Genomic DNA, 16,881 nt, shown 5'->3' on the forward strand with positions numbered 1-16,881 from the left:
TATTACCTGGGAATCCTAATACAGCCCCCCCATTTTATTTTTGGCTTTTTTTAACCCTCTTTGCCTTTTTTAAAAAAGCTTTTTCCAAGGACTGGATGTTTAAATTAACTTTAACAAAAAGCTGTGGTTTCCAGGCTTTCACACCAGCATCTAAACTTGGCTTGGGGAAGCAGCACTGGGTGGTGTTGAGCTGTGTAAGTGTGGGTAAATACCAGCAGTCTCTAAGCAAAGCTAAAGTAATGTTTTCTTCCAGGAATATCAAATCATAGGGAAGAGATATGGCCAAACTCTTGGAGAGTCAGGTTGCCAGAAGCAGTTGTTTTCTTTATAAAGAAATAGTTTGATGTTTTCTCCAATCCAGAAAGAAAAAAAGAGAACATAGTAAAATATGCTATAGAACTCCCTGCCTTGTATTTACAGCTAGGGGATTCAACAACAACAACAACAAAAAAAGAGCAGCTTCTTCTCCTTTTTTCTTAAACATTCCCAAATTGTCCTTAAGTGAGGCAGGGGTTGCCTGCAGTTGTCCTGCTGCCCTCACAGCCTGTGGTGGCAGATACAAGGTAAGAGTGGGACGATGTCCTGGCTTGCTGTGTCATTGTGAGAGGCTCCTGGCCACACTGGGACAGTCCCCCAAGCCTGGAAATACTCTCTGCAGAGAAGGGTGTGGGCATGAGGAGGGGAGGAATCGAAGACATCAGGGTCACACGTGGGTGTGGACATACCCATGTGCACGTTCCTCTGTTCAGGCCACCTCCCCCTTACCTTATTACAGGCAGCATCAAAAAGCTGAGTAAATGCTGTCAAATCCTGTTAGCTGCCATTAGCATTTTATGCTCTGCAGCTGAAAGCCTCTGCTTGCTCCAAAAGCCTTGATGTCCATTGTGGCAGCAGTGCCAGAGCCTGGCTCTCCAGCCACCCTTACGTGGGGCTGGCAAAGGCAGGCATGAAACTCATCAAGTGCCAGGAGTTATCAGCAATAATTCTGTCATCTCGTGCTGCTGGGGGTGTTTATCAGCAGCAGGGTTTAGCTGCTGCTGCTGCAGGGCTCACGTGAGCTGTTATATTTTGTGCTTTGCTGTTTGTGTTCAGAGCTTCAGATAATCACAGAATGGGTTGGGTGGCACCTTAAAAGATCATCTTATTCCAGCCTCACTGCCATGGTTAATGAAAGTTCTTGAGCTGGGACAGAATGCACCGGTGATTTGCAGGTAGCTGTGGAGCAAGTGTAAATATCCATACAGAGGGGCCAGGTTTGAGGCAGGGAGCTGCTGCAGCTGCTGACCTGGGGCAGCATCACCAGGGAATTTTGCTGTGTTTTCTGTGCTTTTCCCTGGGATCTGCTTTAGGGCAGTCCTGTGAACCTCTGCCATCCCCATCCCAGCTCAGTCCCTCCCCTGCACTGGCTGTGGGAGGAGGGTTTGTCCCTCTTGCAAAAGGTGCAGTTTGTGTATGAGAACTGGGGGCACTGAGCTGCTTCATCGAATCTGGCATTTTTTGTGCAGTGGCCGTGTCAGGTGTGAACAGGAATGTGCATGGTGCAGCTGCTGGGCCAGGGGCTCAGCACAGTGCTCAGGTGTTGGTGCTGGCCCTGTCCATGCCTGTGTTAAATGCTCCTTCTGCAGCACCTTCCTCATCTTCCTCATCTTCCTTCCCAGCCTCCCCTGCCCACCGTGGGCTCCTGGCTGATCCCAGGACAGAGCTGTTTGGGCTTGGAACGATTCACTGCATGGCTCTTCCCAGATGTACCACACAGTCTGGGTCCAGAGCCTGCTCTGCCAGCCCTGGCTCACCCAAAGGGCCATGGCAGGAGGGCAGCAGAGATGATGGTGAGGTGAAAAGGATGGAATCCCAGGGAGTGGGGATTTCCCTGGGTAGCAGGAGCAGCAACACAGCTTGAGGAGACCTGCTGTGACCCTGCCTAAACCAGACACTGTTTCTTGTGTTTCTGTAGGTTAGAAATCTCTGTTACATGGTGACAAGACGGGAGAAAATGAAACACACCATTTGTAAACTGCAGGAGCAGATCTTCCATCTCCAGATGAAGCTGATTGAGAAAGATCTTTACCCAGGTCAGTACCACAAAACTCACTCTCACAGATGCTTCCCACTGAAGCCAAATTGTGTGCCAGGGAAGCCAGAGCTGCCCCCTCCCCTGATGTGTTATTTTGGCATGGCTCATATATTGACTCAGAAGCACTCAATAAAGCCAGACTGGAGTGCTGGAGCTGTTTGCCTTCACAGATCCCTCTTGATCCTCCCCTTCCCAGAAATCACTCAGGACCAAGCATTTGCTTAGGTGGGGTGCTGAGACAGTATTTGGTGACTTTTTGTGATCTGGGGCTGCTTGGGAGGAGGTGGCACATCCTGGGCACAGGGCTGCTCTGCAGCAGGCACAGGCTGGAGCCCTGCCTCAGGCTCTTTGCAGATGCCTGTGAGCATTCTGTCAGGAATCAAGGGTTAAGCTGCTGGTGGGGAGCCTGTTGCTCCAGGAGACCAGCTCCTTTAGCTCTGGTCAGCTGCAGCTCCCTGCTTCACATACCCTTAGTGGAGATCATGCTGCTGGCTGCAAAGCCTCTGCCAACTTTTATTAAGGAGCTGAAATAAAGCTGGTTTCCTTTTGTCCTACTTTTTTTTTCCTTTTGCACAAGCAGTGGCGGAGCCCAGAGCTCCTGCTCCCTCCTCCTTCTCCTCCTGTGCCTCCTGTGGCAGGGCAGAGCAGCCCCTGTGGCTGCAGAAGAGTTTTTCCAGCAGCAGCATCTGGTGCTTTGGCAGCCGCTTCCGACGGTTGTTGTGTTTGTGGCTTTGGAGTTGTGTTTGAAGCCATCACATGGTTGGGGTTTCTTCAGGAACTGTCTGGGCTGAGCTTTCCTTGACAAAAGTCTCCTTTGACTGAAGTTTTGGAGGCTGAGGAACATGTGTGCTGAGATGTCTGTGAGTCGGGCCCATGCAGATTGCTGCTGATAGCCAAGGCCAGGCAGCGGTGGGGCACAGGAGGGCTGGGGGGCCCCAGGGTGTGCTCTGGGCTGATGTGGGCCCTGCAAATCCCAGTCCCTGGCGTGCTCTGAGTTGCTCTGCCTGTCCTCACTGGACCAGAGGTACAACTCAGCAGCCTGAACACACACAAATGGTGTTTGCACTACTGGGGACCCCACATTGCACATCCATTCCCTGGCACCCAGAGTGTTATGTGCACTTTATTCCTGAGCTGGACCCCCTCCTCATTATCCCAGCCAGCAGCATCCCTGCCATGTGCTGTCACTGCCAGCTTCTGTGGGTTTTGGAGGCATCACAGGGGACTTCAGGATGCTCTTTAAACCCGGCCTAGCATTCACAGTTCTCAGAAGGAGACAGGCACAGAGTAGTTTGCCAGGACAGATTTTTAAGCTCACCTCTCTTGCAGACAAGGTGTTAGATAGCTGGAAATGCCCTTGGGGACCTGTGTTCCCCAAAATGCCTTGGGGTTCATGTCCAAACCTCTCTGATGCAGCAGTGGGATGGGAGCCAGCAGTTCCTCCCAGGGACAGTGGGGGTAGGTGAGCTGGGAGCCTCACCAGTGGGGTGCAGATGCCAGCCAATGATGGGGAGCTGTGTTGAGGCTCTGCTGATGGTGTTTTGGGGCTGTCTGCATTGCCCATTGGTGCTGTGGAATTGCCCTTCCCCAAAATGTTATGGATGTACTTGAGAACAGCATGGCTGCTGTGCCCATGGTGTTTGCTCTGCCTGAAGGTGAGTGATCAGAGACAAGCCCACAGTGGGAGGGTGGCTTGGATGGGAATTGCTGTGCAGGGATCACATTGTGCTGCAGATGCCCTTCCCTCCTGCCCTGTCTGGCTGGTGTTTGCACTTTTCCACTGTGAACCAACCGAGCTGAGCTGCTTGTCTCCCCTGGGATGGACTTACTGCTTGAGCCTGAGCAGGGACTGACTGCTTCCTCAGGGACCCAGCTCCCCTGAGTCCCTGCTGCCAGGGAAACAGCCCAGCTCCAGGAATTTGGTCCTGGCATCTCCAGGTGGTTTGGGCATCTGGGTCCTTCCCATGCCAGGGGGACATTAGGCACCCTTCAGCATCAGTCTGTAGAGTGTCCTGAGCTCAGGAGGAGTTCCCCTGCCAAGACCACACCAGGAGCTGCAGATACTCAGCGTCCAGTGGAACCAAAGCGTTGGATAACTCACTGCTGCCTTTTCCAGCATTACAAAGCACTCACTGATTTGGAAGGGGGGAATGGTTCTGTTAGCATCCTCCCCCACAGCTCCTGACCAGGATGCTCCCCCTCCATACCTGGGCTTCCTGGGAGAAAGGAAGATGTCTCCATTATTTCACCAGGATGAGGCCAGTTTTTAGCTGCTGTACAGTAGCCATCCACTGAGATCTGTTGGGGTTGTTCCAAAGATGGTTTTGGCACAAAGGTTTTTTTGGACCGGCTCCCACACAAAACTCAGAACAGGAGGGGTTTATTTTTCCCGCTGTCAAATGATCATTTAAGCAGGAGATTCTTAATAAAATCAGTGAGAACTTCCCGTGTAAAATGAACCTTCCTCTCTTCCCTGTATTTTTCTTGCACTGAGTGGAAAGTAAACACTGTCTGGCTTTGAAACACGGCTACTATTTTGACAGGTTCCTCTTCAAAAAGTGCTGCTCGGGTTTCTCTTTAGCCCCGTTGTGCTGTCTAAACAAAGTTAGATTTTGATTTTGTAAGCGAAGTGAAAAATGTGTCTGCCTTCCTCCCATTACTTGGCAGGAACGTAGCAAATACCAAATTTGCTTTTGCATTTCTTCCTTTCTTTTTGTAAGTCCTTTTGTCAGGAGGGGTTCCTGGCTAGCAACTCCAGGACTGTAAATCCTCTGTTAATTCAGACTCAGGCAGGTGCAATGCAAATTCCCTCCCCTGCCCACCCAGTACATTTCCACTGCTGCTGCAGGGGGAGAGCTGAGGTTATTCCCTCTGACCCCTCCACCCCATGGCCTCTTTGCTGAGGGTTTGTTGCTGGCTCACACAATAAACTGATTTCTTCTTTAAGATCATTGTTTAGCCAATGGCTAAACTCTGAAAAACTGGCCAGACTGAAAAACTGCCTGTCTTGCCTCCATTTCCACGAGCCACCCACATTTTGGTTTAAAGGCAATATCCTTCCTTCTCTGAAAACTAACAGAAGTTTCAGCATGGACTTCTGGGGGAGAATGGCCTAAAAGAGAGTAAGTAAAAACTGCTGAAAGTATTTTACTTGGCGATACAAGTTGTACTTTTATAGGGTATTTGTCCTGTTTACCCAAGAGGAATAAATCCAGCAGATGTTCAAAGCCATTTAGGAAATGCTAATTCTTAGCTGAATGTCTTTATAGCTAAGAGTTAGATCCCTACCTTTCCATAGGCAGTCCTGGCCATCTTTCCTACCTATATGACTTTGGGGTTTTTTCACTCCTGCACAGTTTTGCCAAAAGGTCAGATCAAGGTTGGCTCTAAAACTGCTGGTACCTTTGCTCTGTCAGTCTGGCTGTGCAGCAAATCCCCTCTGGAGATGCTCTTGTTGGTGATGGGTGACACAGCACCAGGTTTGTAGGTCACTATGTCTCCTGCAAGGTGTCTGAGCAGGATTTGGGGTTACTCCCTAGTGGGTCCTCACCCCATAGTCCTGCTCCAGGTCTGTGGCTGTAGAACCTCCAGCAAATCACCTGCCTTCAGTGGGGCTGCTCTTGTGGCCACTCCTCTCCAAGGCTAAAATCTCATGTTTTTTTATAACCTACAGGATTAAGATTTTCTTAAAATGTAGAGACCTTATCCTACAGCTGGCCAGAGAGTGGCCCTTGCTCTCCCTTTGGCTTGGAGGTGTTTGCAGGTCTCCACTGCAGGGGTTGCCCAGGGGAACTCGCTCACCGCAGCATCCCTGATGCCTCGTCTCACACGGCGTTTTCCTTTTTTCCTAAAAAATGCCAGAACAAACTGGGAAGAAGACAAAGGGTAAGAAAAGTGACCCAAGAAGGAAAGGAAGAGATGGTAGAAAAAATAGTCCTGAGAAGACAGAGAAAAGGAAATCGGTCAACGAAACTGTTTTGGGCCAACTGGGTAAGTCTGATTTTATGGCGCAGAGCTGACCCGCGGTGCTGGAGGCTCCCTCTTTTGGGGAGCAGAGTTGAGAGTCCCAGCCCCTGATCCCTCCTGCATGTAACACCGTGGAGTTACACTTTCCATCTCACTTTTGTGGGAATCAGCCTGAATTATCCAGGTCCTGCTAGAGAGACTGGTTCAGAAACATGCTCACTGGCAGGGCAGGGGATTTAAAATTCCCCCCTGTAGCTCCAGGGCTGGGGGAATGTGTCACAAAACCTGTGATATGCTGCTGGAGCGGGATTTCACTTTCAGGTGATAAAATCAGACTTACCCACCCCATGGTAGGGCTGCTGCCCTGTGCTTTCTGTGCTGTGCAGTGATGGTGAGTGCAGCACGTGGGCTGTGAGGTGTTCTGTACCATCCATGGCATGTATGGCCATGCTGGTTGTGCCAGTGGTGCAGGAACATCCAGGAGTCAGGCATAAAGCTCATCCATCTCTTGAATTTGCTCAAGGGTGAGGAACCTGGCCCTGCACATGCTTCAGCCACCTCCAGCAGGTCCCCATCACCTAAAAGGTTGTTTTGGACAAGGTCTTTGACAACTGCATATGGTTTTTATGTGGAATTGGGCTGTTGCTTGACTTCCTCTGGAGCTGCCACCTCCACCAGCAGAGGCAGGAGGTGATGAGTTCATGTGTGCCTGGCTGCCAGGGCACAGGGGAGCACTGGTCCTTTGAGACTCTCAGGCAGTCTGGAGATGCTGTAAAACCCTCCAGTGGGTACAGAGCATTTCTGTGGGAGGTCTGGTGGTCTGGACCTCCCTGCCTTGCTCTGCTTTGCACATTGCTCACCTGACTATGCTGCTTTCTGGTCATCTCAGAGCTGTTGGAAATGGGGCTTTTGCACTCATTCTGTCTCTGCTCTTGTTTGCTAAAGTAGTTTTGGATTTACTGGGGCAAATTCCAGCAAACAATGGAGGCTGGAGAATCTCAGAGGAAAACTGCATGGCTATGAGCTTAGGAAACCAGGCAACTTGACCTAAAGCTTCACCAAGGTCTTGTTACCTCCTCCATTTTGTGAAGGGTTTGAAGCATCCCTTGGGGCTGCTGTCATCAGAGCAGGGCTGGGGAAGGTGAGCTGGGCAGTGCTCTTGCCCACAAAACTTGGGCTGTTTGGTGTTTGGGTATCACACAACACTCAAAGTTCATCCTTGCTCCTGCTTCACCTTTCCTGCCTTGGGCTGCTGTCAGGGTGGGTGCTGTCTTCTCCAAAAAGGCTGTGGTGAGTTGCAGGAGGTGCAGGGTCACAGCCTGTGTTGCTGCTCACAGGTGAGGGTGATGTAAGGCTGACACTGCGACCAGCAAACCTTGTGGGCATGAGTCACCCTGCCCAGGCCACCGCTCTTTCCGTTTCTGTTGCTGGACTGTCTGTTTCAAAGGAAAGCTCTTCCTGAAATCCAAAATCAAACCTCATTTTTCCTCCATCCATAAAACCACCTCAGATGTTGAATCCGTGGGTTTCTGTTTCAGAGACTAAAACTGCCTGTGCCTGTGTAGGTGTGCACCTTTCCCATTACTAATTGGACCCAATTAGCCCAGCCCACAGTGCTCACTCTTGCTCTCAATGATCATTATCAGGAAGCTTTTTAGCTTTTTCCATTCCAGCCTTCATCTCTGCTCCTCTTCTTCAGTTTCCATGCCTTCTGAGATGTTCTCAGACCTGCAGAGCAGGTGGTCCCATCACAGCAGTGGTCCCATCACCACACTGGCTGATTAGCTCTGGGGGTGGCCTTGCAGCAGCTGCTTCCTGGGGAACCTGTCATTCCCCTGTCCTGCTCTGTCACCATATTTTTTAACTTATGCTTGAATTGTTTGTCGTCCACCTTTTCATGAGAATGTTTCCACCTGTGCTGGGATGTGCCATTCCTTGTCATCTTCACTGAAGGAAGAAGCTTGGTTTGTGTTCAGGGAGGTTTGTGGAGAGTTGGATGTGAGGGACTGCTCGGGCTGTTGTGCTGTGACCCCAGTGAACCCCAAGTTCAGCACTAGTAATAGAGTAGCCCCTGCTCTGTGTCTGGTGGGTTGCATTGTAGTTGATCTTCCAAGGGTTTCTCCAGTGCCAGGGAGTTTTGGTGGTGTGGGTGATGGTGATAGAGGGCAACATGGCTGTTCCTGTTCCTGGCTTCTGAGGCAATCTTCCGCTCTTGTTTTCCCCAGGCTTGTCAACCTCCTTCCCCATCGACGGGACCTTCTTCAACAGCTGGTTGGCACAGTCAGTGCAGATCACTGCGGAGAACATGGCGATGAGCGAGTGGTCACTCAACAACGCCCACCACGAGGCCAGCACCCCCGGCCTCTCCGAGGAGCTCCTCCAGGACGAGGAGACCTTGCTGAGCTTCATGATGGACCATTCCCTCAGGTCCCCGTTCAGGCAGAGCGAGACCACAAAGAAAGTGAAAAGCAGAACGAGAACGAACACTAAGAAAAAGCTGCCGAGGAGCAGCCCCTGTGCAGTGAGCGGGGGCCACCCGGAGGGCTCAGAGCCCTGGACTAACAACGCCAGCAACTTGGAGGATCCCACCAAGCCCTTCTCTCTGGATTCCAGACCCAGCAAGTCGGAAAAAGGGGCGGCAAAGCTCCCCACCGACCGCAAAGGGACGGGCGAGGCCAAAAAGGTGGCCAGGAAGGGCTCTCTCCAGAAAGCCAGCGAGCCTCACCCCCCTGCTGGGACGCGGGGCTGCGCCAGCAAGGAGGAGGAGGAGGAGGAGGAGACGCCGCGCTGCGCTCAGCCGGAGCCCAGCCCCGCGGCCAAAGTGCCTGACTCCATAGGTAGCCCCAAAACCATCGTGCGGTTCAAATTACCAAAGGAGAGCCGGGGGGCGCGGCGGGCGCAGCCCCCCAAGGCCGAGGGCGCTGGCGGAGCTGCCCTGCGGCGCTTCGAGGCCGACACGGACGGATACTTCTCCGACGCCGAGATGAGCGACTCGGACGGGGAGTCCCGCGGCGGCCGGGCGCAGCGGGGCCAGCTGGAGGCGGCCGGCGAGGACATCGTCAGGATGAGCATCCTGGCCTCCTAATTCCTCCGACTGCGCCGGCTCCGTGAGGCCTCAACCCAGTTCCAACTGCCATGTCCAATTTCTGCCTGGTGTCGCGGCGAGGGGGGTTTTTAATATGTGTATATAGTTGGAAATTCGGCACTGTTGTCTTTCTCTTCTCGAAACGCCTGAGATACAGCTTCAGCTTCACCGACATCGACGACTGTGACAGCAGTGGTCCCTCCCCGGCTCCCTGCCAGACCCCACTGCCTGGGAACGTGAGCCGGCACCCGGCAGGACCGACGTCGAGGGCGCTGAGAGGGCGGAGGGTGCCGGTATACCCGTGCTTTCTGCAGGGATGGCAGTTCAGTTAATGGGCATTATTTAATGAGGGGCAGATTTCTGCCTGGGACGGTTGCCCTCAGAGCAGAGAGCGATAGAGGGTCCGGCAGTGGCCAGCTGTGGGAGGGGAAATTCCCACCTGTGTGTGCGGAGAGAAGGAAGCGAAATAAGCGATTCTAAAATAAATAATGACTAAAGCACAAAAAGCTTGTTGGAGGAAAACGCTTGGGGTGGAAGAGAGCAATGTTACATTTCTATTTTTAGGGAAAAAACCTCTTGGTCGTTATTTTTCCCCTCACCTTTCCATCTGGTTGGGATCCGTCCAGGGGCCAGGATGCAAACGTCCTCCCCGTCCATGCCCCCAGTGAGGTTCTTAGAAACATTGAAGGGATTTACTCAGGTGAATGGATGAGCAAGTGGAGAATGGAAATGTGGGGCTGGATGGAGGAGGAAAGCATCCTTTAAAACCACCATGGGGAGTCAGGGTTGGTGTAACCTGGGAGGCTGAGCAATTTTTTTGCCCATGCTTCCCTCCAGTGCTGCTGTGGTCCCACCATGCCAGGGCAGCACATTTGAAATCCCCCTTGCAAACCAAAACCATGGCCCCAAGGCCAAATGTGCCGTCACTGAGGGGAAATTATGTTGCCACCACCATTATGTTTTCCTTCTAAATGCTACAATGGAAATGGTGAATTTATTCCTCTCCATCCTTTGTTTTGTTTTGGTTTTTTTTTTTTTAACCTTAAATCCTGGTTACAAGCTGTTGACTCGTTGTGGGGGGGTGATTCACAGAAGCTGACATTATAAATATTACAATAATTTAATGCATAAAATGTCCCCAGTAAGCCTTAAATGTTGTTTAAAAGCCCATGTTACCTATAAGTCAGGCGAATTTCCATGTTTGCACTTAATTGCACCATTACTTCGGTTTTGGCTTCAAAGGTCACAGTTAAGTCATGCTACGTGTTTTATTGGAGTGACCCCAGTGTGAGCTCAGGGAACAAAAAAAAAAAAAAAGGAATTCACTGAAACTTTTGTTGTTGTTGTTTTTTAAAAATAAAAAATGTTTAAAAAAAAAACTAAAAAAAAAAAAACAAAACCAACCCAAACCTGGGACACTTCTGCAACCGGTTAAAACCCATCACTAAACAAAAAAACCTTGCAATTGTCAAACCAATCAGTCAAAGAATTTTGTGGATGCCAAAGAAATATTTTGACAGTCAAGCAGCACAGCCAGAAACCGGAAACTTGTCATTATGAAAAAAATAAATTGGAAGTTATTTAGCAACCAAGGACTAAAGACACACTCATACCACACTGCTGCGGCGTTAGGTTCCAAGCTTGCTCCGAGGGATGCTGCTGCTCCGAGACCGCATCCTGCCATTTTGGTTTCCGATGCTTTTTGCTCATTTCACTGTGAGCTTTCTTTTTGAAACTCTGAGACTATTTCGATTGGTGTTTTAGAGTAGATCATCATCTTTATCAGCCTTCCAAAGTCCTTATTATTGATCAAATTGCAGCAAAGATCAGCGATGACAGCCCAGCTGATCCCAGACACGGCGACCGGTGGGGGCTGCGGGTGGGATGCCCAGCCCTGCCTGAGCCCAGCACTCACCTGGCTGAGACTGACCGTGCCTGGGAAGGAATCTTCCTCAGATGGGAGAAATGTGACACAAGTTATTAGTGGGGGAAAAAACAAAAGAAAACAAAAAAACAGCAAAATACCAACAAAACAGGAACTACCTTTGTTATAAATTAGCATAATCCATTGAGGTTGGAAATGAAAATCTGCTCATTAATTAAGGCTCAGTATGTTCAGATAATGTTAAATACAGTAAATAGGACTTAGTTTATCTTATCAGGCTTGCTAGCTTTAGCTCCAGTATCCTAGTATACGAGTCATAACAATAATCAATATGCTGCCTTTTAATGAATCTTGCTTCCGTGTGCTTCACTCAATTATGGTTAAAAAAAAGCAATCCACAAATTTCACTGTACACAGTTCCATTCATCAGCTTCTGCACTACTTGTCTTCTCAGTACAGGAAAGCAAAAATGGGGAAACTTTAAAGAACAACCAACCTGGCACCTCCAACATTGGGCAATAGCACAGTTTGAAACACTTCCAAAATATCAGGCATCATGTTTTGCCATCGGGAGATGGGGGAAAAGCTAAGCAAGCTGGTGGGGCACAGGGAGAAGAATGGGATGGCAGGAATAGAGAGGAGGAAAAGGGCTCTGGTGAGCTTTGGGGCTGAGCAAGGGCTGGACCATGGCAGGATGGCTGCAGCCACCCCAGAGCATCCCCTGCCTGGAGCGTCCTGGGAGCAGGGGAGTCTGGTGTTCTGGAGAGAAAATGCACAAGGAAAATATTTTTGATGTTAATGTAAATGTATTTTGAAATGAATAGAAAGAGAAGAAAAAAAGGTTTATTTTAGTACAGAAATGTTATCTTTTAAGATGTATAAACTGCAGGAACTGACATTTGCACTGTAAGAGCACCTGTTTCCTTGGAGAAGCAGCCGCTGTTGAGATGAGGATGCAGAAAGCATCATTCCCTGATGGAGCACAGCCCCTCACCAGCCCCAGCCCTGATGGCTGAGGGAGTTTCCCCAGGGCAGCTCCCATTCCACACTCCCATTTTCCCCACACCCATCTTTTGATTTTTTTTTTAATTTTTCTTTTTTTTTTTCTTTTTTCATTTGCACCTATGTTATGGGGTTAGGATGCCTGCTGTCCCATGGAGCTCACCCCAAGGTTGGATGCAGAATGGAGCCAGGATGGAAGATGCTGCAGGAAGATGCTGCTACAGGGCAGGGCATGAGGTTTGGTTGTTCTTTAAGGAAATCCCCTGCAGTTTGCACCATTCCACATGCAAACCAACCCACTTCACATCAGTTACAGGAAACGATATGAATGTCACAGGAGGAGAAACCCTTCTGTTTTCTTTGTTTCAAAGAACGTGATGTGCCATTTGTTAATACAAAAGAGAAATATTGAAAATATATTGAAAAGAGCAATTTTAAATTATTTTTGGCTTATGTTGCAATATTTATTTTCTTGTATTAGAAATTCCTTTGTAGAGAAAAAATGTATTTTTCATTAATGCAAAAACCTATTTCTCCTTTTTGTACATTTTCCATGTTAGTTAATCCTTAAAGCAATATAATGTTATCAAACTCGTTCTGTGTGAGACTGTATTATGCATGCTATTTGTGTTGCCTTGGAATAGCTCTGTCTGCCATTATTTTCATCCTGTTTAGATACAGTGTATGCTTTAATACACATTGGGACCATGGCCCATTGCTTATGAAAAGAAACCCCTTTGCATTCCTCAATGTGTTGGCTAATGCAGTCAATAAAGCAGTGTTTTCTGTGTACCTCGTGTTGGTGTAGTGAGCATGGTCACACAGAGCAGGCTCATGCCAGGGATGCAGTGATGCTGGTCCAGCCCTGCTGATGCAGCCACTCTGCCTGTGAGTAGCACATTTTTGAACTTTCATTGCATTTCCATTGCCAAATCTTAGCCAGCTCTTGGGGAAACACAGCTGGAGATGTTTCTAACAGCTGGAAGGGCAAGCCCAAGCAAGAGGATGTTCACAAAGTTCCCCATGCCTGAAAGTTTCTGTAATTCAAGGTAGCTCCCTTTTTAGTGGAGATTTAAGTCTTGTTTTGCAGACTTGGAGCCAAGCCCACAGAGGAAGTCCTGCTGTGAGACAGGATGCTCAGAGGAACAGCTTCTTGCACCAGGAGCTGCTTTAACAGGCAGGGAAACACTGCTAGATCTGCTATTCATGGGAGCAAAAGCAAGCTGTGAAATCCAAAATACTCCAGTGATGTGTTCCTGTTTGTGAGACACTCCTTGCATCCTGCTGGTGCCAACCAGCAGCCAATACAGTGAGTGGCATCTCTGCCCATGGGAGGAGATGGGAACTAAAGCTTTAAAAACTTGAATAGGATCCACATCTTGTGAATGCTTGGCTGGTTTGGAGGCCACAGGCAAGGGTGCTGCCTTGTTTCAGCAAATATTCAAGTCATTAAGGAATGGCTCTTCCACCATTTTTGGCCTTTACTGGCACATTTTTCTTCTGTAAAATTGCCCAAGTGCCCAAGCTGCTGAAGGAAAAGGAGCTATTTAGCAGACATACTTCGTTCAGTTTTTTTGTTAAGTGATTAATCAGGTAGGTCATGGTGCACAGTGAAGTCAGAGCAAAACTCATCTGAGATGGGTTTTCTGGGGGGTGGAGCAACTACCATGGCCTCAAATTTAGCACTTCAATGAAAAGGAAAAGGGTTGGTTTATTGCTAAGAATAAGGATTTTGTTACTGGGCTGTGTTCTTGCTCACAGCTCTCCAAGCACCCTAGAGATAAACTTCAGTCCCCAGAGCCCCTCAGTGCAGGTGTGATGCCCACAGCGATGTGCATGAAACTGTCAAAAAGCCAGTTCAAGAGTTGCCTTCTCTAGCAAGTTTTTCACCTGTTCAAGGCAGGGAGATATTCTGGAGTTCCATTCCATAGAGCAGGGAGCAAGGCCAGCCTGACTGTTATTGTTTAACTTGAATCAGCAACCCCTTTCCCAGCCCCAAAATGTCCAAGGGGATGATGCCAAGCCCAGATGGATCTCAGAGATCTGGTTCTGGGGAACATGAGGCATCATCTTTACAAACTGGCAAGGATTTTGTCTCCAAAATATTTAAGGCTCATGGAAGAGAGAGCTGGCGAAATTCCTGGGAAGATGCATCCCTGCCTGCTGGCACCTGCATTAGACCAGAGATGGCTGGGATGGTCCAGCTGGATGTATCATGGAAATGGGCATGGGGAATGAACAGAAGTGCCTGCAAGCAAAGGAAGAGAATTTTGGGCTGCTGAAAAGACCACATCACCTCTGTATGTCGCCTCCTCTCCCAGAGACCCCATTTCACAGGAGATAAAATAATCAAGCTGACCAACACACCAAGAACAGCCCAGCAGCTCATGTCTGACACCTTGCTGTTTAGACAGACACCTGCTAAACCCCAAGCTGCCTTCTGAAGGAGTGAGGAGAAGTTCCATGAGGCCAGGAGCCCAGCCCTGAGTGCCAAACCCAGGCAGCAACCCCAGTGCCCCTGACCATCACCAGAGGAGAGCCACCAGCCACAAAGGGCACTGCTGACAGGGCAGGGACAGGCAGACCTGGGGCACTGGGGCTCCACCAGCAGCACCACACCATCCTACAGCCCAGCCTGAGAAATTATTCCTCAATAAAGTCACAAAAAGTTGTTATTAAATTTGTCTTTGTAGGCAGAGCACATAGGGCTATGGTACTCACTCAGGGCTTGCCTATAGTATCTTCAGCACAGATAGTGCTGAATGCCTTGGTTTGGAGTGAGTAGCCAAAGATTCATTTCAATTTAATTGCAAAATAAATGTTAGGCTTGTCCTTATATGTTTAGCATACAGATTGCAAGTGCCACCATAAATACTAATGGGTCAAATACCCCCCGGTGTCAGTAAATCATCAGCCACGGATGTGCAAGGGAATTAATTTTCCTTCAGCTTATCCTGAAAGAATTGCAGTAAGACCTTGTTTTATTGTGTTTGATTAAGTGCTGGTGGTATAACATAATTTCCCCTACCCATTAAAAGCGCTGGTGCTGTACTTCTGCATAAATGCCTCTAATGTGATGAGACCATATTTAATATTTACTCTTCCAAAGTTAATACATTTAGGAGAGACATTTTGTGCACTAAAAATAGTTCCTTGGTCTTGGATTTCCATGTAGGGCTGTGAAATGATGTGTCTGCTGTGATTGCAACAGATGAATAAGAAAAAAAATCCCTAAAAAAATAAACAAACCTATGACTAACCCACAAAACAAGGGAAAAATCCCGCTGCAGCCAGGCTGGACCCTGCCTGATCCAGAGGGTTTCACAAGCACTGACTCTGCTCTCTTGCCCATCCCAAACTCTATTTGACAAACTCATTCCCTGTTTGTTTAACGCACAAGTGAAAACTAGACTTGTGGAGGGTCTAACTAGGCATTTTTCATGGAGAGTTTAAACAGAAACGTTTTCCCAAGGTAACTTACCTTGGGATGAGTTGGGACTGGTGCTGGTTGCTGGTTCTTTCTCCTGAGATGGCCAAATGTGCTGGGATCCATCATGATGTCATGGTGGGGAGGTGCCCAGCCCCCAGGGAAGGTTTGGGGGCACAGGGTGGGCTCACGGCTCTGCCCTTACCCATCCCTCATCCATGAGAGGGTGCTGTGGGCACAGATCCTGGACCTTGTCTGCATTGGGTATAAATCATGCAAACAGCAGAGTTTAGAGGGGAATTAGGTGGTAAGAGGGATGCAGCTCCCTTCCAGAATCGGAAGTCAGGTGCTGGTGGTGCTGTTAGTGCTGTGGGTGCCCTGAGAAATGAGCCCTGGGGAGTCTGAGCTCTGCTGCTGTGTGCAGTGCTGGGGTGGAGTTTCCCAAAGTGGGATTTTGGCGTTTCCCAAAGTGCTGGGATGGTGTTTCCCAGCTAAACCCACTCTGCTGAGTGTCAGATGCAGTGTTTTTCCTCAGGAGTAGCTGCTGTACATTCAGATGTAATAAAGATTAAAGTAATTGACTGCCTCTGCTTACATTTTAAGTGGTACTTTATAATGCTGACACTGAGCACGAGGAGAAAATGCAGAGGTTAAAATGCTGCTGTTCCACCTGGTCATTAGCAGCCCTGCAATGAGCTCCAAATGGTCAGATCAATGAAATGGAGTTTTTGCAGGGGAAAAAACGGCAGGTCAAGAAAGCAAAATAACACATCTGCAGCCATAACTCCTGGGAAAATTATTCCCAAGAGAGAGCTGCTGAGGACACCAGCCATCCATGTGGGAATGGACCTGCCACGTGCTCTGCTCCATCCAAACATCTCCCTGTGCAGGCTGGAGTGCTGTAGCCTGCAAGAGAGAAAATTCCCTGCAGACAGCAAGGTACCAAAGCCCCTTCCAAGAATGCTCAGCTATAAATAGGTGTTTGTTGTGTGGGATACCACAAATAACACTGACACTCCACAGAGCGACTGTCAGGCAGGGGATGAATTCCTGCCCTTAATAAGAAAGCAGGATAAATAAAGCATTTCTAAAAGAGGGAAATTGGCAATTTTTGCAGCTCCAGCTTTAAAATGAGAAAGTTTGGGGGATAAAGCCCAGCAGCAGGGATGCCAGCCCTTGTGCCCTGCATTCCCAAAGCCAGCTGGAGCCAGGTGCCATGCTGGGGGACACAGGAGCCCTCGACACACGCACACAGAGACCAGCACACAGACCTGGCATGCTCCAGCCCTCCTGAAGGGCTGTTCTGGAGAGCCATGAGCAATGAGCTGGTTCCAGTCAGGTTTTTTAACCACCCCACAGGGAGCAGCTCTGGAGCAGCACGGGCCAAGCAGCATCGCTGTGTGGCCAGAGGCGGGCTGGGGACACATCCCTGTGCCACGAGC

The 16,881-nt window shown here is 49.2% G+C and overlaps 1 protein-coding gene and 2 long non-coding RNA genes across 5 annotated transcripts in view; 1 reads left to right on the plus strand and 2 right to left on the minus strand.

Moving 5' to 3' along the window:
* The window catches only part of JADE2 (jade family PHD finger 2), a 75,229-nt gene extending 62,425 nt beyond the window's left edge, over nt 1-12,804 (plus strand). For 2 of the 3 annotated variants that reach the window (XM_063168689.1, XM_063168688.1), the window contains 3 exons: nt 1,955-2,072; nt 5,936-6,064; nt 8,266-12,804. In XM_063168689.1, coding sequence (XP_063024759.1) covers nt 1,955-2,072; nt 5,936-6,064; nt 8,266-9,125 — 1,107 coding nt within the window. In that variant the 3' untranslated portion in view covers nt 9,126-12,804. The remainder of the gene's footprint in view (nt 1-1,954; nt 2,073-5,935; nt 6,065-8,265) is intronic. The other variant, XM_063168690.1, reaches the window with a different exon arrangement.
* On the minus strand, nt 2,568-8,267 carry LOC134424710 (uncharacterized). Its single transcript, XR_010029479.1, has 2 exons — nt 6,381-8,267; nt 2,568-5,941 (listed from the first exon to the last, which is right to left on the minus strand). It is a non-coding gene; the product is annotated as an uncharacterized LOC134424710 (long non-coding RNA).
* On the minus strand, nt 10,615-15,921 carry LOC134424708 (uncharacterized). Its single transcript, XR_010029478.1, has 2 exons — nt 15,494-15,921; nt 10,615-14,260 (listed from the first exon to the last, which is right to left on the minus strand). It is a non-coding gene; the product is annotated as an uncharacterized LOC134424708 (long non-coding RNA).
* Between the last annotated feature and the right edge of the window lie 960 nt (nt 15,922-16,881).

Source organism: Melospiza melodia, chromosome 14 (genome assembly GCF_035770615.1).
Source record: "Melospiza melodia melodia isolate bMelMel2 chromosome 14, bMelMel2.pri, whole genome shotgun sequence".
Classification (NCBI taxonomy): domain Eukaryota; kingdom Metazoa; phylum Chordata; class Aves; order Passeriformes; family Passerellidae; genus Melospiza; species Melospiza melodia.